General features: G+C 52.4%; 1 protein-coding gene across 11 annotated transcripts in view; it reads left to right on the top strand.

Moving 5' to 3' along the window:
- Positions 1 to 25,826, top strand: part of dst (dystonin) — a 120,634-nt gene that overhangs the window by 64,478 nt on the left and 30,330 nt on the right. For 10 of the 11 annotated variants that reach the window (XM_079729488.1, XM_079729486.1, XM_079729483.1 and 7 more), the window contains 25 exons: positions 362 to 570; positions 1,375 to 1,692; positions 2,154 to 2,320; positions 2,774 to 2,933; positions 3,995 to 4,121; positions 4,264 to 4,317; positions 4,585 to 4,820; positions 5,091 to 5,220; positions 5,742 to 5,941; positions 6,280 to 6,799; positions 7,164 to 8,632; positions 17,278 to 17,439; positions 17,768 to 17,938; positions 18,271 to 18,437; positions 18,805 to 18,964; positions 19,723 to 20,052; positions 20,308 to 20,392; positions 20,518 to 20,759; positions 21,257 to 21,463; positions 21,861 to 21,980; positions 22,438 to 22,545; positions 22,796 to 23,014; positions 23,387 to 23,590; positions 24,121 to 24,352; positions 25,148 to 25,374. In XM_079729488.1, the coding sequence (XP_079585614.1) occupies positions 362 to 570; positions 1,375 to 1,692; positions 2,154 to 2,320; positions 2,774 to 2,933; positions 3,995 to 4,121; positions 4,264 to 4,317; positions 4,585 to 4,820; positions 5,091 to 5,220; positions 5,742 to 5,941; positions 6,280 to 6,799; positions 7,164 to 8,632; positions 17,278 to 17,439; positions 17,768 to 17,938; positions 18,271 to 18,437; positions 18,805 to 18,964; positions 19,723 to 20,052; positions 20,308 to 20,392; positions 20,518 to 20,759; positions 21,257 to 21,463; positions 21,861 to 21,980; positions 22,438 to 22,545; positions 22,796 to 23,014; positions 23,387 to 23,590; positions 24,121 to 24,352; positions 25,148 to 25,374 (6,224 nt within the window). The remainder of the gene's footprint in view (positions 1 to 361; positions 571 to 1,374; positions 1,693 to 2,153; positions 2,321 to 2,773; positions 2,934 to 3,994; positions 4,122 to 4,263; positions 4,318 to 4,584; positions 4,821 to 5,090; positions 5,221 to 5,741; positions 5,942 to 6,279; positions 6,800 to 7,163; positions 8,633 to 17,277; positions 17,440 to 17,767; positions 17,939 to 18,270; positions 18,438 to 18,804; positions 18,965 to 19,722; positions 20,053 to 20,307; positions 20,393 to 20,517; positions 20,760 to 21,256; positions 21,464 to 21,860; positions 21,981 to 22,437; positions 22,546 to 22,795; positions 23,015 to 23,386; positions 23,591 to 24,120; positions 24,353 to 25,147; positions 25,375 to 25,826) is intronic. The other variant, XM_079729485.1, reaches the window with a different exon arrangement.

Genomic DNA, 25,826 nt, shown 5'->3' with positions numbered 1-25,826 from the left:
ATGGATGGTTATTGATCATTTATAAATACCAAAGTGGTCACTGGTAAGCCATAAAAAAAGTTAAAACCTCCCACTTGGACTTTTTTGATAAATATAATAGTAAAATCCATCAAAATGTATTTGTTTTTATGCCGCAATCATTCGTCTTGGCAAACCGAACCAATGATTTGTTTTTCCGTTGGGATTTAACGCAATGCCGTTCCTTCACACAATCCAAAAAAAGGCATAAACTCAAATATCTAATAACATTCTATCAATCACCCAAACCAAAACTTCCTGTTATTTCCAAAGAGTGTGACCGCAACACATGTCAACCCTGGGGGGGGGGGGGTCTGTTTCTGTTCCCCGTACGCGTCCTCAGATGACATCGCTGAGCGCTACGACAACCTGTCCAAGTCGGTGAGCGACCGCAACGAGAAGCTGCAGATCACGTTGACCCGGTCCATGAGCGTCCAGGACGGCCTGGACGAGATGATGGGCTGGATGCAGGGGGTGGAGGAGAGCGTGAAGGAGAAGGGGCCCATCCCACTGGACTCCCCGGCCTTGGGGTCCCTCCTCAGCAAAGAAGCAGTACGTATACCGGGGTACCCAGGGCTGGTCAAAGGTTAAGCTTAAATACATTGCACTTTCTTAAATGCCTTTTTAGCTTTGCCTTTATTCTCTATCTATTTTATTATTTTTTTAACTTTGCCTATGTTTATTTTTACTTATCTATTGCTTTATTTTATTGCATGACAATGTTTATACGGGAAGCACTTTGAGTCTGCCTCGTGTATGAAAAGTGCTATATAAATAAAGCTGCCTTGCCGCGCCTTGCCTAAGTGTTGAGGTTATGGAAGTCACCTCAACGGTGACGTGTTTTCATCAACATCATGATGGCTGCCGGCGATACGTCACTTGTTTCGTTGCTCTGATGGGTTGTAGGTCGGTTCCGATTGCGGCCAGTGCCATTGCTGTCTGCCGGTTGATACCGTCCCTTGGAAAAGGGAAAATGAACTGAGGGGTTCCAGGCTAATACAAATGTTTCTCTTCGCTACGATTTGTTAAATCCTCAACTGTAATTGTTTCAGAAACAGGAAATGCATTGATTTTCTGTGGTTATCCTGCATTCCTCTATTTCCTCGTAGCTGATTCATTCCTTCAAGGTCTGACTGTGTTAGGGTTTAGCCCTAAGAGGCTCAACACCAAGGAATTCTGCCCAGTAAAAGCCCTGCAACCTGATTGGTGCTGCTTTGTGACCGGAACAGAATCAGCCATTCTTTCTAAACCTAATATATAGCGATTGCATGTAGCTTAACGCAACCCACTTTCAACAAGGCCTGCCATGAAATGCCTTTCAGGAGCGCGTCCTTACAGTATTGGTCTCTTCTCAAGGCGCTGGGCCAGGACATCGCCAGCCGCCAGAGCAGCATCTCCGCCATCAAGGCCAAGGTGGAGAAGTTCGCCGAGACAGCCGACGCTAGCGCCGCGGCCCCGCTGCAGTCCAAGATGGAGTCTCTCTCGCGCCGCCTCGCCGACGCCTGCGACTCCCACAAGCTCAAGGTGTCGGGCCTGGAGGAGGTCAAGGACAAGGTGGAGCGCTTCGAGAAGACGGCCGAGGAGGTGCAGCAGTTTGTGCAGAAGCGGTCGCAGGAGCTGCGGGAGACGGATGGCCCGGGGAAGAGCTTCAAGGAGCTGTCACAGCTCATGAAGGTACTGCCTGGGGTTCTGGTTCTGGTAGATACCCATATGATTATTCTGCTTATCCCGTTACTGCTAGTATCAGTATCAGGTACTCCTGGTGTTCTGTGTCTGATACTTCTGGTACTTGATTAATACACAGAGGTACGGTGTCTGTTACAGATGTTGCCCAAGATAGAAAATAAGTGTATAAGAATAGAAGAGAGAAAATGTTATATACAGTATGAAAATATATTTTCAAAAATACCGGAAGACATCTAGAACATTATGCGTAATGAACCTAATTTAATAAACAAGAAAACACATGTTACTATAAAGATCGCTCACATGCTGGACCATTGCACATTGCACTCTTTGTTGTAGCCTTCTGAATCTTGCTGCTTGTACTAAATAAAACCATTGCCGATTGTGAATCAATTTCCACCATTATCAACATGATGAATCGATGGTTTGTCGCCGTGGCGTCCCCGCAGGACACCGCGGCCGAGATGGCCGAACACAGCAAGGACCTGGACATGCTGAAGAGCCTGTCCAAGGAGCTCTGCCCCATCAGCCCCGAAGCGAGCAAGGCCCAGATCCAAGGCAGGCTGGACCGCCTCACCAACGACTACAGCTCCCTCAAGGACATCGTGAAGGAGAAGTGAGTGGTCTCATGGCGTTCATTCAGGTTAACGTTTCAAGTTTGAGTGATGTATGACTGTGGAGTTTTTTGAATTTTTTTTTTTTTTTTTTTTTGAGAATTTGGAGCATAGTAGACCGTTCCCAAACTGGACGGGGGCGACTGGCCTCAACCACACAACGATTTCCCTATTTTATTTTTCTATATTACGCTTTTACTCTTGTAAAAGTCACAAAATGGCATAGTAGACATGCAAACACATCTAAAAGTCGGATGCGATTCTTTAATATTCCACCCATCCTTTTAAGAATGACCAGAATTTAAAACGATACTGAGTTGGACTGTAAGGAATCATGTCGAATCGAGTTGCTCCTTCAGGGCAGCTCCACGCATTCCCACACCCGGTCAACACAATCAAACCATTGTCTCCCTGTACCGGTGTCTGTATCATGATCTCCTCTCCCCCCCACCCAGGGAAGAGGAGGTGTCCTCCTGCCAGGATCGGCTGGCAGCGTTCCGGGCTGCGGCAGGGGCCCTTACCTCCTGGCTGGAGGAGACGGACCGGAAGGTTCCGGCCCTTCAGCCCGGCAGCGGCGGGACGCAGGGCCTGGAGGAGGACCTGCTCAGCCTCAACGTGAGTCGGCCCGCGGGGTTTGTTGTGGAGACACGGCGTTGTCCCCGCACGTGTTTAGACTACCGGCTCCTTAATCCACTGTTGTGTTCCAGTGGAGACATGGGGACCCGACGCTGACGCCACTGTTTGGACACCTGCGATCTGGGGACTGGCAACGGTGTTGCTAGGAACGGATGTGTGTGGGTGTGTGTGTGTGTGTGTGTGTGTGTGTGCTTTTGTGCATTTGTGTGGATGCCTGAGTGTGTGTGTGTGTGTGTGTACGTGTGTGTATGTGTGTGCATACGTGTGCGTTTGTTTGTCTGTGTGTTTCTGTGTGTGGGTGTGTGCCTGTGTGCATGTGTGCGTGTGTGTATGTGACTGTTATTATAACGGATCACACCGCTAGCCCTCCCCTAACAGCCTCCAATTAATATCTCTCTCCACTGGGCCAGGCCCAGGAGATGAATGGAGAGCCATTTAGCCCAGGAGGCGTCTGGTGGTTGAGGCGCTATATCAGCCTGACCTTCAACCTGACAGCCTACTTCCAGGAGAGGACACAGCAGTGCAGTGATAGCGCAGGGATCCCAGCCTGTGTAGTAACAGGCCCAGACAGCGCTGTTAGCGCAACAGCGTACGAGTGGAAAATAGCTTATGCTGATGAAAGACTTCTGCAATACTCCACTGCCCTGTGGTGCACGATAGAGAAGTTATTTATATCAAAATATCTAACGTTGTTCTAAACAAACCATTGCAACGGTGACACTAAATATAATAGCATTGCTCTGGTAGAATTTATTGTTGTTATCATTTTTTTATATATTTTGTTTCAAGGTTCAAGTCGTGTTAGATATATGCACAATAACAAAAGGGGAGTTAAATGCCATGAACTACTCCTTTTTCATTTTATACCGGTTTATTTATGTTTTTATATCATTTGTATATATATATATATATATATCGTTATCCCGCCCTCAATCAGACACGGGGTCCTCCCTCTGTGATCAGAACGCCCGTACCTTCCCCCTGATAATCCGTTACTGTTATCAATACACATGGTCTGACCCGTTACCCTCCCTGCTCAGGGCCTACTGGAGGAATGGACGGCCAAGGGCCCCGCAGTGCAGGAACTAAACAGCCGGGGGGCCGCCCTGTGCGCACACATCAGCGCCCTCACGTCCCCGGCCAAGAAAAACGGGGCCAATAAGTCAGGTAAGTCCCTGGGGCTCTACGGTGGAGCATGCGTCGTGTTCTGCAGGCGTCGTGGCTAACCGCTGGGGTCAGGGGGGTCTTCTGTGTGAGCAGTGTCTCACATGAGCCTTGTTGTGTTGTGTTGTGTGTTTTCCTGCATTAGCTGTTACTAACGGTGGCGGTCCGGCCGGGAGTCATGCCTACCTTACCAATAAAGGTAGTCCTCCTTTTGGCCGTTTCTCTTTCAATACTACAAATATATATATTTATATATATATATAACTTTCCTGCGGTGTAAAGGTTTGAGGTTTGGTGCTTGAGCCAATCCCACTGAAACCTGCGCTGTGTACCTTTGTCTCGGTGCCGTCGTGCAGATTTAAGATTACGATAACATTAAGCGCATCGCCCTACGGCATGACGTTGGTAAAACGCTTCAGCCCGGGGCGCTCACACCCGTCTACCCGTTCCACGCCGGCCTCCACAGACCTCATGGTGATCCAGCAGAACGTGTCCTACGTCAGCGAGGGCTACACCAGCCTCGGGGGCAGGCTGAAGAGCGAGGCGGCCCAGCTCAGCGAGCTGCTGGCGGGGGTGAAGGAGACCCAGAGGGAGGCGGAGCTCATGGCGGCCTGGCTGGGGGACATGAAGCACAAGGCCGCCTCCGGGAACTCTGAAGCCGGGGAGAAGGGTTCGGTGAAAGCGCAGCTGGAGCAGCAGAAGGTAGGGTGGAACCGGTGGGATGTGGTGGGTAAGGAATCTTCCCTGAAAGCCCGACCTGTAGGCCTCTTTGGGCAACGTGCCACAGCCAGTCCTCCATCAGAAGGACGTGTAGTTCTATTCATTGTTAGTGACTTTGGATTAAAGGTTCTCTGGAGATAGTCAAATATTAAAACTAAACTCCTCAGCATATAACACTGAACCCTTTATAGTTTGTCCATGGACTGGGGTTGATTTTCCTCGTTGATCTTTCTTCTTTGTCTGTCATGACAGGAGTTTGAAGCCGACATGAAGCAAAAGCAGGAGAAGCTCCAGCAGCTGAGACAGAAGCTCCTCCACTTGCTGGAGACCCACCCGGATTCTCCCGAGGCGGCTACCTGGAAACAGATGCTGGCAGAGATAGGTGCGTTGAACCAAGGGCTTTATCCCCAAGACGGCTCCAGCAGCTTTCATTCAACCTCACCATATCTGGTGAAACACGCGCCATCGTGACCGCTGATTGTGGTTCAATGTAGTGTGTGTGCGCCACGTTTTTAGCTTTCACAGGATGGCAAGTGACAGACAGACACACAGATTTAGACTAATCGGAATTAGCAGGTTCATAAAGTGTGTTTAGTACTGTGGTGTGCTTTATTCGTCTGTTTGACGGTTCTGGCCAAATAATCATTCATTCCAGTTTTTTATTGCACCAAGTGGTTTATTTAGTTGTGAAATACCTTCTGCCTGCACATCAAATTTTACCACATCAATGTTGTAAAAGCACTTTAATGTGCGTCACCGCCTCTCCTGGCCAATAAAAATGCCGCCGTCCGAGTTTCAAAGTCCCGCTCAGCAGGGGGTTTACGATTATTAAAGAGGGCAGCTTTCCTGGACGGAGAAGAAGGTAGTGAGGCTGACTCCTCACTGACTGTGCTCAACGCTCAGATGCTGCCTGGGATGAGGTCACTTCCTGCGCAGAGGAGAGGAAGCAGCACCTGGAGTGCTCCAGCCGGAACCTGGAGGCCTTCCAGACGGCGGAGCCCCAGCTGCGGCAGTGGCTCTCGGAGAAGGAGCTGATGATGACCGTGCTGGGGCCGCTCTCCGTGGACCCCAACATGCTCAAGATGCAGAAGCAGCAAGTCCAGGTACCCAGTGCTCAAGGCTCCGGAGGCCGTCAGTCCCCTCAGCGCCGTGGTCTTAAAGAATGTGTGATATCGGTAGCCGAGAATATTCCTGACGCCCCATTGCTAGTTTTCCCTGTTAGAATGTTTTCATGGGGGGGTTGCCCCGGTGGTTTACGGGGTAGAGCACGTACCATTACCGCTCAGTTCTTACCGTGGCGACCCGGGTTCAAATCCTGCATGTGGTCCTTGGCTGCCCCTTCCTGTCTAACTCTTCATGAATAAATTATTAAAATGCAAAAAAAAACATCAAAGATCAAATGATCTTATGATCATCATATCGACTCATTCCTTCCCCTCAGATCCTCCAGAACGAGTTTGAGAGTCGTAAGCCCCAGTACGAGGAGCTCCACAAGGCAGCCACCGCCATCCTGGACCCCCCCTCCTCCTCCTCCTCCTCCTCCTCCTCGTCCTCAGAGGTCCAGGCGGTCTGGGAGCAGCTGGCGGCCGTCACCCAGAAGTGGGAGGACGTGACGGGGCAGCTGGGCAGCCGGGCCGGCCTCATCGACCAGGCGGCGCTGAAGACGGGTCAGCTCCAGGAGCTCCTGAAGGGCCTGGGCGCGGCCAGCGGCCGGCTGGAGGCTCAGCTCAGCGGGGAGCAGGGCCAGCAGCACAGCACCCAGCCCGACGCCGTGAAGAAGCAGCTGGAGCAGGTGCACTCCATCTCGGCCCAGCTCCGGGAGGAGAGGCGGCGACTGAAGGAGGCGGAGGCGGTGGCGGCGGAGCTCACCGGCATGGTGACGGAGGACTACCTGAAGGCCGACCTGGCCAGGCAGCTGGAGAGCGTCAGCAAGCCCTTCAAACAGCTGGAGGAGAAAGCAGGTGGTTGTTTTACTCTGTTTAGAATTGTCCGGACTGGAGGATGGGTTCATTTTTGGAGGGCACGTCATGTCATGCCGTTTATAGGTCATGATTCAATTTTTTTAATCTTGAGAGATTGCACGAGTGCGTTTCTCGTTGCGATTTACTCATCGCTGAAATATTCTTGCTTCCGCCTCATTAATATCCATGGTCCCTGAAGGCTCATGTGTTATCTGTAGATGTCTCGCTTTAGTTTCTGTTTAGAGTTAGACTTCATTTAGAGTCTCATGCCGTAATCAAACAGATATAAAGCAGATAACCCAAAATGAAAACAGCGTGTCAACAATGTCACATGTGGGTTTACTCCACCTTCTCCTCCCGACAGCCAAGCGCGGCCAGCAGCTGGCCTCCACCTTCGACAGCTCCCAGCAGTTCCACCGCACCTCGGAGGAGTTCCAGACCTGGCTGGACGAGAGGCTCCGCGTGGGGGCCTCTCCCCGGCCCGTCTCGGCCCAGGTGGAGACCCTACAGCGCAGCCTGGCGGCGCACGAAGCCCTGCGGCAGGCCCTGAGCGACCACGAGCAGCCCTACACCACCATCACCGGCGAGGGCGAAGCGCTGCTGCAGAACACGGACGGCGCGGAGAAGCTGGCGCTGCAGGGCCAGCTCGCCACCCTCTGCTCCAACTGGGAGGAGGTGAAGAAGGGCTCGGCCGACCGCGGCGAGGCCCTGGCGACCGCGCTGCAGCGGGCCACGAGGTACCGCGACCAGGCCGACAAGCTGAGCGCCTGGGCGGAGGAGTGCGAGGCCAGCCGGGACCGCGTGCAGACGGCCGTGGACCCCGTGGCCCTGGAGAGCTCCCTCTCGCAGCTCAAAGCCCTGCAGAAGGACGTGGACAAGCACCGGGGGGCGGTGGAGCAGCTCAACTCGGCGGCGGACGGCCTGCTGGAGGCGGCCAACGCCGACACCGACGGCGTCAAAGAGGAGAAGGCCGCCCTCTGCGAGAGGGTGGACAAGCTGGCGGAGGGGCTGCAGAGCAAGAGGGAGACGCTGGAGAAGATCTCGCAGACGCTGAAGGAGTTCAACGACACGCGGAAGGAGGCCAAGAGCCAGATAGAGAGGGCCCAGAAGCAGGTGGAGGCCTACGAGTCGCTGGGGGTGCAGGCCCACAGCACCAAGACCCTGACCAACATGAAGGCCCAGCAGAAGAGCCTGGAGGCGGTGCAGAGCCAGGTGGAGCAGCTGAAGAACCTGGCCAAGGACCTGGTGGTGGACGTCCCCGACGCCGACGGAGTGACGGACCTCCTGCTGCAGGCCGACCGCCTGGAGAAGGACTACGGCTCCCTGAACAAGAAGGTGGAGGAGACCTGCTCCACGCTAGAGGGCAAGCTGCAGGGCATCGGTCAGTTCCAGGACAACATCCGGGAGATGTACCGCGAGTTCACCGACCTGGACGACGAGCTGGACGGCATGGAGCCCGTCGCCCTGGACCTGGCCGCTCTGAAGGACCAGCAGGACGGCATCCAGGGCTTCACCACCAAGCTGCGGGAGGTGATGGCCAACACGGTCAACGCCGGGAAGAGCTGCAAGACCATGCTGGAGACGGAGTCGTCGCCGGAGCTGTTCGGCCTGAAGAGAGACGTGGACGCCCTCAGCAAGCAGTGCGGCAAACTACTGGACCGGGCGAAGGGCCGGGAGGAGCAGGTCCAAGGGGCGCGCCGGCACCTGGAGGAGCTGCACTCCAAGCTGCAGCACAGCAGGGCGAGGCTGAGCCGGGCCATGGCGACGGAGGAGGCCCAGGGGGTGGTCGCCATGGAGACGGAGGTCATCAACCAGCAGCTGGAGGCCTTTAAGGTACGGTCGGACGACGTAAACACGAAGTAACGCACGGATGCAATGCCCCTCCGATCCGAGTGTTACATCGGATAACGTGTGAGTTAACAGGCGCATAAAGACCGAGTTCACGAGCCTCGTTTTAGTATCGGTGGCGTGTCTCGCGTTTCGTTGCTCTGCGCTCCGGGGCTTTGGTTTTTTGTTTGCCCCCTCACGGAACCTGGTGATGTAACGCTGCCAAGGGATTTGCAGCTTGCCAGCTTTTATGTACATTGTTATAGATCCAAAAGGTATGAAGGGAATCTCACCACCGTTGTGCAACTTTGCCACATTTCCACTGGGCCTTTATCAGTTTATAAATGCGTATTCTACATTTACGTAACATGGATCATTTTAATTCTTTCTCATTCATTTCATTCTGGGTTTTTCGTTGTCACGGTGTGCAGGAGCTGTACCTTTTAAATTGAATACTAACAATAATTTAAGCTACTAATTTAAAGGATGTGTGCCAAAGCCATATATACTTTATAGATGAATTGGGTTTAATCGCACACCCATTTTATATTTTCACACAATGTTCTGAACCTCCCACCACCTCAACACTACCAGTGCTACGTCTCACACACTGGGGGTTGCTATAGTGCAACCCCCATTTAACCGGGGGTCCCGGCTGCCTGATTTGTGGTGATCCTCTGGTACAATCCGGGTGGAAGCATCTGGTGCTTTCACCCAAAGTGCTGAGATGAGTGCCCGTGATGGGCAGCAGCGTCGCTGGTGGAGGACTAGGGGTTGGGGGAGGGGAATGGGACAGCAGAGCCAGGTGGTTCACAGCAGGACGTCGCTGGGTACCCCAGATGAAGGTTGGCCTGGATATGGCCCCCTGACTCTCCGCAGTGAAGCAGATTGATTGTGATCGCGTCCTGCTGCACACTCCTTAATCCTGAGGTCCACGTTGTCCAGATCTTTAGATTGAAACCCAGTGTCTTATTAAGCGTAAGACCCGGGTTTATCGGGTTTGACCAGACAGTGTGTTGGGGCTTTGATTTGTTGTAGAATCTGCTCAAAGGTCGTCGAGATCACTGGCTATAGCTGAACTGTGGCCTTGGTTGAACTTGTGATGGGATGCACCAGCTGGAAACACAGGTCTGGCACTTCACACTTGAATGCAAACTCTGTGGCCCGATCTGAGTTCTTCCATGTAAATCTGCTGAACTGGCTCTGAAAGATAATGGATATTCAACATACAGTAAATTCACTAATTCAGCAGTGTGACACTGTTAACAAAACACACAATTACCGGTATGAGTCCCTTGTGTCTAGCGGTGTATACCTTCTCAGGAGAATCCTCTGTGTAGGCACGGGGCGTGGTCTCGATGACGTAGCCAGTAGTCTGCCCACGAGCTGTGTCCAGAAGGTTATGCAATCCAAACCAGAATGAGAGGCCAGACCCCCTGACGAGGCGGTCTCGACTCATGGGAGAGAGATCCGATCAGGGACCTTCCAGACCTGGAGCTAATGGGTCCTGGCCTGATCGGATGATAGGAGTGGAGCGGAGGCCTCCGCTCAGTGCCCCATGCCAGTAATGAATGTGTGGTTGCGCTAATCAAATAACCTATGAGTCATTCACGAAATGAAGGAGCGGAAAAGTGATGTTATGGATGAGGTCACCCGCGTTGTTATTACAGCGATATGGACACAAAATCTGACCAAACATATCTTAAACATATCTTTAACATATCATCTGACTTTTTAAAAATAGATGATTGACTTGTCTTTCATTTCTGCTCTTCTATTTAGCAGTTAAATAAGTAACAGGCTGTTCCATACACAGGAGACCATTTTAAGACGGACAGATTTAAAGAGTCAAATATTGAGTATCTGCAAAACGCTTAAAAGCCTTTAAATTCATATAGAGTATAGTAAAGAGGATTAACCTCTTTTGGGAATTGAAATGACTATAATGTCTATTTGTTACGTGAACTGCAAAAAAAATGCAAATGGTAACAGCAATATGTAGGTCACATTTTGTCATTGTGACAGGCCCAATGGGGTGTCTTATACATTAGTGGGGTGTGGCCCAATGGGCTTAGTGGATTATACTACCATTGTGGGGCTTGGTTTGTTCGCGAGTGTATGCCATCCAGATCCAATGTCTGTTGTGTGCATGTATACAAACAGAAATGTTGAGGGTGTTGCCTTCAAACAACGATCTATTGAAATCGTTGGCAAGCGACGTAATGTGCTGTTGAATCTGTGGTTATTTCCCCTTATCAAAGTCACATCAGTGCTGTGCCTGAACGCGTTCACTGAACGATAGTTCATGAACTCGTTCATATTTTGGGCGAACGTGAACTGAACGTACTGTATTACTGCCTGATGAACGTTACTGTGAACTCGTTCATTCTGGTGTCTGTCGTATAAAGGCTGGGACGAATTTCAAATTATAAATAAGTACACTTAATTTTGAAAGTATAGACCGGCGCGATTCCCATTGAAACGAATGGCGCCGTGATTATTCTTCAAAACGAGAGCTGTTAAATTGTGGAAAATGAATTAAACTGTAATCAGACAACGCTGTTATATGCTATAGACCCTATATTATCAGTGGTAAAAAGGCTGAGACGAATTTCGAATTATAAATATGTACAATCCATAACGTTAGCTCTCTGGCTCATAGCTCAGCAGACTAGAATACCTCAAATAATCATTGCTTTGTTGGCCAGAAACGGAAAGGGGGGCTGTTCACGTTTGGTTGTAGTCTTTTCGCTCGGTTCTCCGTCTCATCAGTAGGGCTAGAACCGAGAGAAAAAGACTACAACCCAACGTGAACACCCCCCCTTTCCGTTTCCGGCCAACGAGCAATGGGTCTTCCATCAGAAATCAATGGGATTTACAAAATGCGCTAAATGTGCAATAAAACCACTAGAAACTGTATTTCGCTACGATACTTGATTCAACCACTCTATTTCATCCTAGAAAAATCACAATGGGCGCTCAATGTTCAAAATACCAGAAAAAACGAATAGCTCACAGCAACATATTGTAAAAAAGAACTATGAACTAGTTCATTTTTTGGAACTGTGAACTTAGGTCCAAATTTTGAATTATGAACGATTAACTGAACTAGTTCATTTTAAAATTTGTGAACTGAGCTTTCGTTCACGTAGAAAGTGAACTTTCCCAACACTGAGTCACATTTCAGTTAAAGTCTTGTTACAGCATAGAAGGAATGCGAACATAGCTGCCGAGACAATCTATTTAAAAACATGTAATGTGCCCTGAAGATCCCAATGGAAAATTACATAAAGAACTGGGTTGGACTTATTTGTTCACTTGTTCTCCACAGGGGTCTATCAAACAGCTGATTTGTCTTCCCCACTCAGACGCTACGTAAATGAAAACAAACAAAAAAAAAACGGTGAGGGCGTCGCCGTCAAACAACTGATTAATTGAAAGTGTTGCCGAGCAACGGCAGTGTTTTTGTTTCACCGGCCTGACCTATCAGCGGCCCCCGTCGGGACTAAAACAGTCTCAGCTGCCGGCAGAAAATCCCCATTGTACTTATTCCTCGCTCGGCGCTTCCCTGGGCTAAGCATCATGGGAAGCGCTGTCAGAAGACCGTCGGAACAGCAACAAAGCTCACCTTATTCCTATATTAGGCTGCTCTCTGTTTTCATACACAAAAGGCCTGGGATGGAAGGGAGCAGGTATGGGGTTGGAGATAGGGTTACGATGTCTAGTGTGTTTTCAGTGGATCACGATCTAAGTGCTGTAAATCTCCCTATTCTCTCCCTCTCTCTCTCTCTGGGCACCACTGGCAGCTCTGATGAGGCGAATAAACAGCAGAAGACAGGAATGGGCCCAACCTTATTTTATGTGCTTTTACCTTTTTAGGTCAGGCTTTGGAAGAGACGACTTGGTTTTTTCAGTCCGTTTTTGGCACATGCACAACGTTTCAGTACATACTGCATATACATCTTCGGTGAACGGCTAAAAGGGAAAACTAGTAAAAGTGAGTGTGTGTTAGTGTGTGTGTGTGTGTGTGTGTGTGTGTGGTAGTAAAATGAGTTGTTCCTCTGGTGTCCTCTCTCTCGCTCTCTCTCTCTCTCCCTCTCTCATCCTCTCTCTCAACCTCTCTCTCTCTCTCCCTCCTTCCCAATCTCTCTCTCCCCCCCTCTCTCTCTCCCTTCTCTCTCTCTCTCTCCCCCCTCTTTCTCTCTCTCTCTCTCTCCTTCCCGATCTCTCTCTCTCTCTCCCGCTCTCTCTCTCTCTCTCTTTCCCTCTCTCACCCTCTCTCTCTCTCTCTCTCTCTCTCTCTCTCTCCCTCCCTCTCTCTCTCTCTCTCCCCCCCTCTCTCTCCCCCCCTTTCTCTCTCTCTCCCTCCTTCCCGATCTCTCTGTCTCTCTCTCTCTCCCCCTCTTCCTCTCCCTCTCTCTATCTCACCCTCTCTCTCTCCCTCTCTCTCTCTCTCTCTCCCTCTCTCTCTCTCTCTCCCTCTCTCACCCTCTCTCTCCCTCTCTCTCTCTCCCTCTCTCTCTCTCTCTCCCTCTCTCTCTCCCTCTCTCTCGTCCTCCCTGGCCACACAGACATGACCTCAGTGTCTTTAGTGAACCTGATTCACACTGTGACCCCCAGCGCTGTGCCAGGTGTGGGGGCTGGAGGGCGGTCAGCGACCATTGTGATTCAGCGCATAGCGTGGCTGCTGAGTCACCGCCACATAACAGTGACACTCTCTCCCTCTCTCCCTCGCTCCTGGAGGGGGAACCTGACTCCAGAACCGCACGGGGCTCCTGGGAAAAGCAAGCACGTACACGTTAGGTTGCTTTCGCCTTAAGGATATTAGTCGTGCGATGAGCCACCTCTACCACCGTTTTCTTTTTCTCTTTGAAGTGAATGCTGTTATTCACGGTGTCTGTGGCCATGGTGATGGGGCGGGGGGGTGATGTCATTGACACCCCCTACTGTCCACGGTGTGACAGATCAGGGGGGCGGTGATGACAGATTTGTGTCTTTGCGTGTGGTATAGAGACAGACTGGTGTGGCCTCGACATGACGTGACTCTTTTGTGTTGTGTTGTCTTGTGATTCGGGGGGGTTTCTCTTTATGGAAGGCCCGTTTTGGAGTCAAAGTCTTGATGGAGCGTAGAGGGAATGTGAAAGACTAGTTTGTGGCAATTTGGCTGTGAAATATTAAACTTGATATATACTTTGCCGCCAAGAAGGCAATAAAAATAACTAAAATAGAAATAGAACGGGTATTTGCTCATTTACTTCCTCACTCTGGATCTATTGAACGGCCGATCTCCTCCACTAGTCTGTCTCACCCTGTCTGCTGAGGGCCAGGAACAAGACAGGGGGAGGGTGTTGTCCTAGCGCGTTCTTCTCCCTTCTGCGTCCACCTCCTCACCCGGCTACCGAAGGCGCGAGGGGCGATCCAGGATTCGTTTCATTAGCACTTCCTGCCCGCATCTTCTCACTTTTCCTCCCACCCCAAAAAAACAAAACAAAGCCCTCTTCCGCTGGCTCGGCAGAGCTGCCGAGTGTTACATTACCTGGGAGCAGCATTCCTCTGTAATTAAGAGGAGCTACGGGGTCCACAGCCACCGGCCACCACCAGCACACACAGCAGGAATTAAAACAGGGGGGCGGGGGGGGTGTATCTATTTCTGCTTAGTGTGTGATGTCATCCGAGAGTGAGATCGGCTGCATGCTGGTCTTTGTTGATTTTTTTTTAAGCTCACCCCCCCCCCCCCCCCCCCCCCCCCCCCAACCAACCCTCGGCTCAGTAAGAGCGTTAGTGAGACTGTGTCAGGGTTTGGGAAGGGGGTTGGGGGGAGGGATCACTGCTAGTGAAGTCATATAGGCCGGAGGAGACATAAGGGGAATTAGTGAAAAAAAAGGGTCACGCTTCAGCCAATCAACATGTGCTAGAGCCGCCTCAGCACGAAGGGAGTTGTGGCAGATGTTGTCTGAATAATGAGCGGGGGCGGGGCCTAGTGTCTCTGCCAGGGAGGGAGGGGGGAGGGCTGTCAGTGTGAGAGGAACGATGGGAGAGAAAGGGCTGGCTTTTTGTTTATCCAGCACTACCGGCGTTTCTCTGGAGTCGCGGCCCGTGGAGGGATTGTTTTAGAGGAGCTCTCTGGACGCGCACACCCCTGGAGGTTGTTCTCTGGCCCGAAGGATTACATGGGTGTCTTTTATGCAGCAGGACCCAGGGAGGAACGCTGTACAACCGGAGGGACAGCAGGGAAGTTTGGGCAAGCCTGGAGAGGAGAGCCATGAGGAATATGTTTTGAAGGGAGAGGGGCTCCATGAATGAATGACGCGATTCCCATTCTGGATCCTGATTTCTGCACTGTTGCATTTTTGTTCGTGGGCTTTGGGAGTACATTTTCTATTTTTGATACTATTGTTTATTTATTCTTGTTATCTAGAAGGCATTGCGATGTGATTTAGCACACAACGAATCCAGGGATAGTTTTATATTTTTGTATCCGAATATGATGCAACGCTTTTGACATATATGAATCAAAATCAAAAGATGTATCTTTCCCTTTTTTGTCGTTTCTTTTAAATGATTTTCAACTGGCCTCCTTCCTTACTATGCACATCGCCTCGCACTTTATCCTCGCAAAAGAGTGCTGCGCCAAAGCCAGAACCGGGCCCACCGCGAGAGAGACCCCCGCTCCGCTCCGCCGGTAGCGGCTCCACCGTCTGGAGATGGGGAAGCCCCTCAGCCGGCCTGACTGCCTCCGGCAGAACCCCTCCTGCGTGGGGAAGGGGGAGGAGGAAGAGGACTTCAACGTGGACGACTGCTACGTGCCCCAGCGCTCCATCCACGACTCGGTGCGGCTCAACGAGCACATCGACTCGGGCTCCAAGGACAGCCTGGGGTCCCGCCGCCTGGCCGGGACCCTGCCTTACGTGCACCGCACCCTCGACCTGGACATGGGCGGCCTGTGCGGCAACGGCGTGCTGTCGTCGTCCAGCGCCTTCGAGCTGCGCGGCCGCAAGCCCGCCCTGACGGACGGCGACGGCCGCTCGGCGTCCGAGGGGCTGAAGCTCAACGGCGACGTGGTCCGCGGCGCCGACGCGCTGCTGCTGGCGAGGGCGGGGCTCCAGGCGGGCGTCCCCGAGAAGACGATGGACCGCGGCCGCCGCCGCCAGCAGCATCAGCAGCTCCACCAGCCGCCGCCGCACCGCCGGCGCTCCTGGAGGTCCTTCGCGCCCGCCCTGGCGGGCGGCGAGTACATCAGCCGCAGCGGGAGCCTGTGCACAGAGGGCAGCGCGGAGCGGCCCGGCCTGGGCGCGGCCGACGGCGGGCGGGGCCGCAGCGCGACGGGCTCGCTGACATCGGAGGACGACTCGGGGCTGTACAGCCCCACGGCGGAGCGGGAGCGCCTCCGCGGCGGCCACCGCTTCCGTGCGCGACCCGGCGCGGGCACCCGGAGCCTGTCGTCCTCGGAGGCCATGCACGCGTCCGGCGAGCTGAAGGCGGGGCGCTCGCTCAGCTCGGGGCAGGGGGAGTTCCCCTTCTCCCCGGCCCGGGGCACGCCGTCCCGGTCGCCGTACGACAGCGGCAGCCTCGTTCACCCGGCGCGCCCGGGCGGCGAGAGGGAGCCCGTCCCCAACGGCGTGCTGTACCGGTACGGCGCGGGCCGGTCCTACTCCGGGTCAGGCTCCAGGGCTGTGAACGGGGGCCCCGCCGCACTGTGGCGCTCCACGGTCCCCACGGACTACGACGAGCTGTCCACCGCCGAGATGTCCACCGCTGAGCTGTCGGAGGAAGTGGCGCCCCCCGGGGACTGCGAGCTGGTCAGCGTGCTGGTGACGCGGCCCGAGACCCGCGGAAACCCCACGCCCCCGGCCGAAGACCACCTGCCGGCAGACCCCTGCGTGGTGCAGCTCGGGGCCTCCAAATACACCATGGAGGACTTGGAGGAGTTCCTGCAGTCCGTGGAGGCCTGCCTGCCCAATGGCACCGTGCAGGCATTCGAACAATCCAGCGGCCTTGACATCCAGACTCTATTAGCCGCCATCGCGTCATGTCCAGAAATGGACTTCATTGGTTGTTTCCCCGCACAGGTGCCCAAAAATAGCTCCCCTCTTGTCTGTGGTTGTTTCTGTGTGTTTGTCAGCGATCTGGCGGAACACGTGTTTTATTAGATGACCGTGCCAGTTCAGATTAGTGTCTCCAGGGTGCGCTGCCCCAGCTTGTTCCTTGCCTATCAGATTACGTGGCGGCCGAATAAGGTTTAGCCTGCTGGTACGTCTTGGAGCGTCTGTCTGGGTGATCGTGCACAGCCCAGATTTAAGGGGTAGCGGAGCTTCGTCTGGGGATTGGTTACAGGGAGCGGTGTGTTGTTAACTCTAATCCGCGGTGGATGCTGTCATCCATCTGAGGCTCTATCTCTTAAACAGGAAAACCCTGTTTTTGGGAAGTTGCCAAAAGGGTTCTTCAAGGTCTTATCATCCTCAGCCGTTCATGTCCACATTAGGCAGTCACCATTGTTTTACACACAATTGAATGGTTTTGTTTTCATGCACATAAGGAGCGGATTCATGTTAGTCCTATTCTGACACGATGCACCGTTTATGTCGTGAGAAAGAAAACATGTGAGTGAACATTCAGACGCTAACACAGAACATCTCCCGCCCTGAAACCAGGTGTTCGAGAAGGAGGAGATCGAGCCTCTGCAGACGGAGCTCCAGGACATCAACTCCCTGGGACAGGCTCTGATCCAGAGCGCCGCCAAGGCCTCCTGCACTCAAGGTCTGGAAGACGAGCTGGACGGCATCAACGCCAAGTGGAACACGCTCAACAAGAAGGTTGGCTGTTAGACGTCAACAGTACCCGACTCCAGTCCGACCTCGGATAAACAACTCCCTCTGAGTTGTGTTTACTATTAACGAGTTTACTATTGTCAACGCGGTGTTTATTGTTCAGACGATGTCGTCGTCGATGTCTCCCTCTTTGTAACCAGCTGTATCATCACACATCCATGATAGTGTGGAGGGTATCGCATGGAAGTCAATGTACAGAATGTCCCGGATTTCATTGATTGGTTTATTTTCATTAGTTAATTTTGTAATTGGGACTGTTTGTACTTGGCCTGAAACAACAGCTGACGTATATGTTTGTAATTGTTCCGTTTAGGTCGCCGAGCGGTCGGCCCAGCTCCACGAAGCCCTGCTGCATTGTGGGAGATTCCAGGACGCCCTGGAGTCGCTGCTAAGCTGGCTGACCGACACAGAGGAGCTGGTGGCCAATCAGAAGGCTCCGTCCGCCGAGTTCAAAGTGGTCAAGGCGCAGATCCAGGAACAGAAGGTCAGCCAGCGATAGTACACACTAACAACACACTAAAGTGCACACTTGAACAACAAACACGCACACACGCACACGGGCGCCAGCGACACTCTTTAAGATCAACACAGAGTGTCAGACGTCCACCCCTCATTGTTTTACCGCCCCCCCCCCCGATCGTGAACCGCCTACCAGGGAACAAACTGGCTGAACTTCATCCACACCTCACAAACGTCTAATCAATTGGCACCTTTTACTCCTTTCTTTCTTTCCCCTCGACCACGGAGCGATATTTCTTGTCACGCGGTGTAATAAAGCTGCCTCCCATAACTCCCTCCATTGTTTGCCCCCGACAGCTCCTCCAGAGACTGCTGGACGACCGCAAGCCCACGGTGGAGCTAATCAAGAAGGAAGGGGGGAAGGTGGCGGAGCTGGCAGAGCCTGTGGACCGGGACAAGGTGGCCAGGGAGGTGGAGGGCCTGGGGCAGAGGTGGGACACGCTGCTCAAGAGGGCGGAGAACAGGTTTGTGTCGTTTTCAAACCCCCTCGGTGTAACAGTCGATGTTGTGGTTCATGAGGATGATCCAGTTTAGTTACAAGTGGGAAAGTCCAACTTTGAAAACATTGTGTTGTTGTGATTTGACACTTGAATGTTTTGGGCAGCGAAATAATTCACTAAGTACTTTCACCGAGGTTTTCTATAAAGTAAACAGAAAGGGTCCTGAAACTTCCTAGGAAACCCGAATCAAAGTGTACTCTGTGAGTCCCCTTGGAACAAATGTGTTATTGTTGGTCTGAAGTGAGGTTGTGCGGCCTGTTGACTTTATCTTGTGGAACGTATCTGCGTGTCTTGTAGATCATTTTTATAACTTTGGTTTTAATGTTGGCAGACACAAGCAGCTGGAGAGCATCCTGGTGGTCACACAGAAGTTCCACGAAACCCTGGAGCCGCTCTCTGATTGGCTGCAGGCTACGGAGAAGCACCTGGCCAACTCTGAACCCGTTGGCACCGAGTCCTCCAAACTGGAGAAGCAGATCGCCCAGCAAAAGGTGCCCCATTGGTTCTTCCCAGCTCTGTCCTTGTACTTCACGCTCGCTCTAAGTTATGTTTGATTCATTTGTTTCCTAAGTTATTTATATTTTAGCTAGGGCTGGGTAAAGAAATCGATTTAATCGATTTTGGATCGATTTCATTTAAATCTTTGCGATATCGATTCATAGGGCATGAGATCGATTTTTTTTTATTTATTTTTTTTAGTTTTGTCACCATTATTATTATTTTTGCACTTTAATAAACAATGCCTTGTTGCGATTTGCAGTGATGGAATGTTGTAGTTCAAGTACACTTTCACTTGCAATTCCTTTCTAATTTCAAAATTGCACTTTTGAGACTTGAGACGGTTTTGTTTACAGCTCGAGTTTGAACTGTTCAATTTACAAGTTTGCACTTAAAACTTGTTGTTTAAGATGAAGAGAAAAAATAAAGTACATTTGTATTTTGTAACACAGTTGAGCCATTTTCATTATTTAAGAACAGATCGAATCGAATGGAAATCGTGATTAATCGATTCAGAACCTTATGAATCGAAATCGAATCGATTTAGGAAAAACCCAGCCCTGCTTTTAGCCTTATGTTCCATTCTGGTTTCCATTTTTGGTCATCGCCATCCATCACGTCTTGTTTTCATTTTATCATTTCCCTTTCTTTTCGTTTCATGTCTTGTGTTTTTCGTCTCGTTTTCCGTCTCGTTCCGTGCCGTTGTTCGTTCCTGTCCCCCCCGTGCCCCCTGTCCCTCGCGGCCTCCCAGGCCTTAGAGGAGGAGATCCTCAGCCACAGCCGGGACCTGTGTCAGGCGATCAGCCTGGGCCAGATGCTTCGGGGCGCGGTGGGCGCGGTGGACGACGTGGACCTGGTGCAGGTGCGGCTGGACGCCACGCAGGCGTCCTACATCGGGCTCCAGGAGCGCTGCCGCCGCCGCGCTGAGACGCTGCAGCGGGCGCTGGCCAACGCCCGCCTGTTCGGCGAGGACGAGGTGGCGCTCATGAACTGGCTGAGCGAGGCCCACGGCCGGCTCAGCGAGGCGGGCGTGCAGGACCACCGGCCGGACCCGCTGGAGGGACAGCTGGCGGAGCAACGGGTATAGAGTGCACCCCCCCAACCTGTAGGGGACCCCCGTAACCTCCCTACCCCACCGCACCCCACCCGAGTGGTGTCGGATCGTTCATTCATTCATTTATGATTTGTTGTCGTTTCTGTATTTTGTTTTGTATTATTTCCGATGGGATGCTGTGCGATACAGTATCACTGCGTGGGTCTGTGTGTCCGCCGAGATGGGGCTTGTTCTCGCGGGCGTGTTTTTGAAGGACTTGGGTTTTCGGTCTTGGGTTTCCAGGCTCTACAGGAGGACATTAAGCTGAGGCGGCAGAACGTGGACCAGGCCATTGCGAACGGCATGGAGCTGCTGAAGCAGACCACCGGTAAGAGTCCGCCCAGAGCCCCAGCGTCTGCCAGAGTCACGCCCACGGAGATAATTACGCGTAAAGGCACGACGCTCCGGCGCTCAGACACCCACCACTCACGTCTCCGTCGTCCTCCCTCCCAGGCGACGAGGTGGTCGCCATCCAGGGCAAACTGGACGGGATCAAGACCAAGTACGCTGAGATCGACACCATGAGCCGGGGCGTGTGTGACAACCTGCAGCGCGTGTTGGGCCTGTCCACCGAGCTGCAGGGCACCCACCACGAGCTGGACTCCTGGCTGGGGGGCGTGGAGGCCGAGGTCAGCTCCTTCGCCGGCCTGAAGCCCGTCGGAGAGGAGCTCACCCAGGCCCAGGATAGACAGAAGGTACGGGCGGTGGGTGGGTGTCTGTGTGTGTGTGTGTGTGTGTGTGTGTTTGGGTGGGTGGCTGGAAGTGGGAGTGTTTGTATGTGCCTGTGTTTGTGTGTGTTTGTCTGTGTTCTTGTGTGTGTGTGTGTGTGTGTGTGTGTGTGTGTGTGTGTGTGTGTGTGTGTGTGTGCATGTGCTTGTGTGTGTTTGTCTGTGTGTGCGTGTGTGTGTCGGAGCTATTGCAGGATGCTAACGTTATTTTTTTTGTGATTTTCTGGAAGCAAAAGCTCGTAGATAAAACTGTCGGAAACTTTCCCTGTGTCTGATTTCTTTCCGACATTAACTTTTTCCCACAATTAACTTCTGCACAGTCGAGGTTGTCCATATTTTAAAAGTTTTTGGGCGCATAAAAGCACAGTTGTTTTCTTTGTTTTGTAATTCATGTCATAGACTTAATGACCTAGTTAATTAGTCAATCAGTGTCGTGAAATAAACAGCTCCCCCCCCCCCGTCAGGCCCTGCTGAAGGAGGCCAAGGAACAGAAGCCCCTGGTGGACAAACTGAACGAGCTGAGCGGCTCTCTGCTGGACCTGGTTCCCTGGCACGCCCGCGAGGGCCTGGACAAGCTGGTCACCGCCGACAACGACCGCTACCGGGCCCTCGGCGACGCCGTCGCCCTGCACGTGGACCGGATCAACGCCGACATCCTCAAGTCCCAGCAGGTAACGCCTCCGCACACACACACATCTGGGGAGTTCCTCGGTTTGAAACCCCCCCCCCCATGTGCCCGCTGTCTAATCTGAAGCCACCCTTGGGCAAGATGCCTACACCCCCCCCCCCGGCTCGTTAATGACCCGCATCTGTAGAACATATTCCCTGTAAGTTGCTCCGGGTAAAATCAAAATGAATAAACAGCAAAGGATTCGGTGGAGTCGCTGAATCCATATCCCCCACGCACTCCCTGACCTCTGGACGATCGGGCCGTGGAATAGTGAGGCTCCTGTCCCCCACGTTTGCGTCATCCACCCCTAACAAGCCATAAACTTGGGGTAAGCGCCGCCGCGGTCTGTTTGGTAAACACTCGGTGTGTTGACCCGTGCTGCCGGGCTGTGATTACAGTTCGGAGAGGCGGCAGACGCGGAGCTGGCCTGGCTGAGCGAGGCCCAGGACCGGCTGCAGGCCATGGGAGAGATCCGGCTGGAGCAGGACCAGACCCTCGCTCAGCTCCAGGCTCAGAAGGTCAGTTCTGTCCTCCATGGATTTATATGTATGTATGTGTGGGTGGGTGGGTGGTGTGAGTGTCTGTCTGTGTGTGTGTGTGTGTGTGTGTGTGTGTGTAGTGTGAGTGAGTGAGTGAGTGAGTGAGTGAGTGAGTGAGTGTCTGTCTGTCTGTCTGTCTGTCTGTCTGTCTGTCTGTCTGTCTGTCTGTCTGTCTGTCTGTCTGTCTGTCTGTCTGTCTGTCTGTCTGTCTGTCTGTCTTGTCTGTCTGTCTGTCTGTCTGTCTGTCTGTCTGTCTGTCTGTCTGTCTGTCTGTCTGTCTGTCTGTCTGTGTGCATGTGTGGTGTGGTGTGAGTGAGTGAGTGAGTGAGTGTGTGTGTGTGTGCGTCTGTCTTAAAGGGTCTTAAAGGGTACGGGGACAAACGAGGGAGGTCAACCCCGTTATTTATCGCCAGTCAACTCCCTGTGATCCCCCCAGGTGTTCTCCATGGACATCATGAGGCACAAAGACAGCGTGGACGAGCTGGTGAAGACGGGCAAGGCCATCATGGACAGCAAGAACCCCGAGGAGAAGGAAGTCCTCAAGGTGGGATGAATGAGCTGAATGAAAACAGAACAATACGACGTCCAACCAAAGTTCAGAACATCTCTGAAGCCTGAACGCTCATATCTGATTGTATATTTCAGTTGTATTTTGATGCAATTTTGAACGTTCGTATTTAATATGAAACAATTGTTTTGATGGCGCAATTCAACAGCAACAAATCAATACCATTTAAAAGGGTAACGGTTATTATTTTTGCGATGATGTTCAACGCCCTCCTCCGTCCCCGCAGGCCAAGAGCCAGGCGCTGGTGGAGAGGTACGCGGCGGTCAGCCAGCTGAACTCGGAGCGCTGTCTGCAGCTGGAGCGCGCCCAGTCCCTGGCCGGCCAGTTCTGGGAGACCTACGAGGAGCTGTGCCCCTGGCTCCAGGACACCCTGGCCGCCTTCAGCCAGCTGCACCTCCCCGCCATCGAGTACGAGACCCTGAGGCAGCAGCAGGAGGAGCTCAGGGTCAGTGCCACGGCCTTTCACAAGCGGCCGCCGTTTGAAACCCAACCGCTGTAGTGTTTTAGCTTCAGCCGCGGTCGCCTGCATTCTGACTCGTTTATGCTTACGTCAATGTGTCTTCATAATCGAATACGTACAATGACTTTTTTGTTGTTAGCACTTTCTATTTATCTTTGAGCATTGGTAGAAAGGGTTAAGGGTTAGAGTTAGGGTTAGGGTTAGGTTTAGGGTTAGCCCTAACCCTTAATACAGTACGATGCAAAGAAAAATAACTAGAACATAAAACATCTATTATCATCATCCCCGTCACAAGACGTAATCAGCGGCATGTCTGGACCTCATCCCCCTTCTCCGCCTCTTTCTCCTCCACTGCAGCAAATGAGAGAGCTGATCGCCGAGCACAAGCCCCACATCGACAAGATGAACAAGACGGGCCCCCAGCTGCTGGAGCTCAGCCCCCTGGAGGGGGAGCCGATCAGGGAGAAGTACACGGCCACCGACCGGCTCTACGCCAAGCTGAAGGCCGACGTCACGCAGAGAGCCGCCACCCTGGACGAGGCCATCTCCAAGTCCACCCAGGTGGGAGGGGTTTGTGTTCGATCGCCGGTTAGGCTCTCTCATCGTTGTGTTATCTTTATTTTTCCGCTTGTGGCGCTTCCTGGGCTTTACTTTTTCGTACAGCTATCTCCTTTGTGTGTTTTGGTATCCCAAAATTCGGAAAGAATTACTATGACGGTATCGGGTTTAATCTAATGCAACCGGTCAGCGGTTATTAAAAACAAAACGCGGCTTGTTCTCTCCGTTTTCCGTTATCGATCCAAAAGTCCACACGGGTGTTTGTGTTCGATCAATGGTTACGCTACCTCGTGATTAACTTTATTTTTTTTTACGTTTGTGACGCTCCTGGGCTTAACTTCTTCTTCTATGTTTATTCTCACATCCCGAATTCACCAAAAATTACAAACGTATCGTATCTAATATGTTGTCATTGAATGCAACCGATCAACGGTTATTAAAAAACCAAAGGCGGCTTGTTCTCTCCGATTTCCAGTAGCTACCGAAAAACGTTTTTTTTCTCACCGTCGTACCCTCTCGTTCCTCCCGCCCAGTTCCACGACAAGATCGACCCGATGTTAGAATCCCTGGAGCGGATGTCGGAGCGGCTGCGGCAGCCCCCCTCCATCTCGGTGGAGGTGGAGAAGATCCGCGAGCAGCTGGCGGAGAACAAGGCGGGGTCCATGGACCTGGAGAAGCTGCAGCCGTCCTACGAGATGCTGAGGCAGCGTGGGGAGGAGATGATCGCCCGATCGGAGGGCGCCGATAAGGACCTCTCCGCCAAAGGTACGGGCCGGGTCCTCTGCATTTAGACTGGGGAGCCCCCCCAATTCTGCCGGCGATTTGGGTTCGCCCTGCAGAAGGGTCCGGAGAAGAGCAATACATTTCTTTCTAGTTTCGATACATTTTTGCGGGAGCCAATCACCAAGCTGGCTTTTCCCCCTGGCGCGCTATTGGCTGGTTTAACACGATGACGACAGGGAAGCGACGGAAAGCAGCCAATTGCGTACAGTGCGTACAGAGTCATTTGAGCTAGAAAATGACAGCAGCTTCCCCAGACCAAGCTCAATCTACGATTGAGCTTGGTCTGGCAATAGCCAGGCTACTCTGCGTTGCCAGTTCTACTTCTTACCGCTTAGTCATCTGGCACATCTCCTGGTCCAAATTGTTGACTGTTGACTGTCTTCCAGTCAATTGAAAATACTTTTTGATTGACTAACAATGTACTCTGGTACCTAAAGATTGTTGATTGATTTTTTGTCGCTACTCAGATTTTGGTTGTGTGCGTGTCATCGTTATGTGTGCTCGATTGTCCTCAGCCTCCGTGTAAGTTAAAGCAAAGCTTCCGCTGAATCAGTGAAAGTGTAAAGACCAGGTAGGGGCTCAGGGGCCTCTTGCTCGAGGAGGCCCTCACACCGTAGAGATCGGTTTGAACCCGGGACCTCCCGGCCCGGTGCGTCACACGCCCCGGCCCTTAGAGACTTCCTGACCTTGCGTCGTGTCACACATGTGTGGTTGATTACGCTATCCTCCTCGAGACAACGACTTTCCCTTCTCCCTCCCCCCGCCCCGACCCCGTAGCGGTCCAAGACAAGCTGGACCAGATGGTGTTCCTGTGGCAGGACATCCAGGCCCTGCAGGAGGAGCGCGAAGCCAAGCTGCTGGACGTCATGGACCTGGCCGACAAGTTCTGGTGCGAGCACTGCGCCCTCCTCATCACCACCAAGGACAGCCAGGACCTGCTGAAGGAGCTGGAACAGCCGGGGGTGGACCCCTCGGTGGTCAAACAGCAGCTGGAGTTTGTGGAGGTGAGCAGGGCATCCATGCAGGGAAACGTTACCCTCATGGCAGGGTGGAGCTCTCTTTGCTGAGCTCGGAGGCCCGACGATGTTGGGGACATTTTGAAAGCGCTAAAATACGGTATGGGGCATAGGAGTATGTATGCCTGTCCTTCGATTTTCATCGACACCCGTTTGTCCGATCGCCTTCACACTTGGCGTGTGTATTGCCGGGGACCCAAGGAAACAGGGTGTCGAGTGTGAAGTCGTTTGGATGAGCGGTTCTTGAGAGAAGGGATACCGGAGTCCATGCACATCGGTACTATCAGTACACTGCACTAGTAATTATAATAATCATAACGTTGCATTTCCGATTCCCACGGCTACTCTGCACTCTGTGTTCTCGGATCTAACTTGTAATGTTGGGCTGAATGCGTACATGTAAATGTCAATGTATTCGTTGTTTTGATTGTTACCGGGGA

The sequence above is a fragment of the Pollachius pollachius genome, assembly GCF_949987615.1.
Source record: "Pollachius pollachius genome assembly, chromosome: 2".
NCBI lineage: Eukaryota > Metazoa > Chordata > Actinopteri > Gadiformes > Gadidae > Pollachius > Pollachius pollachius.
This window is presented reverse-complemented; position numbering and strand designations above follow the sequence as displayed.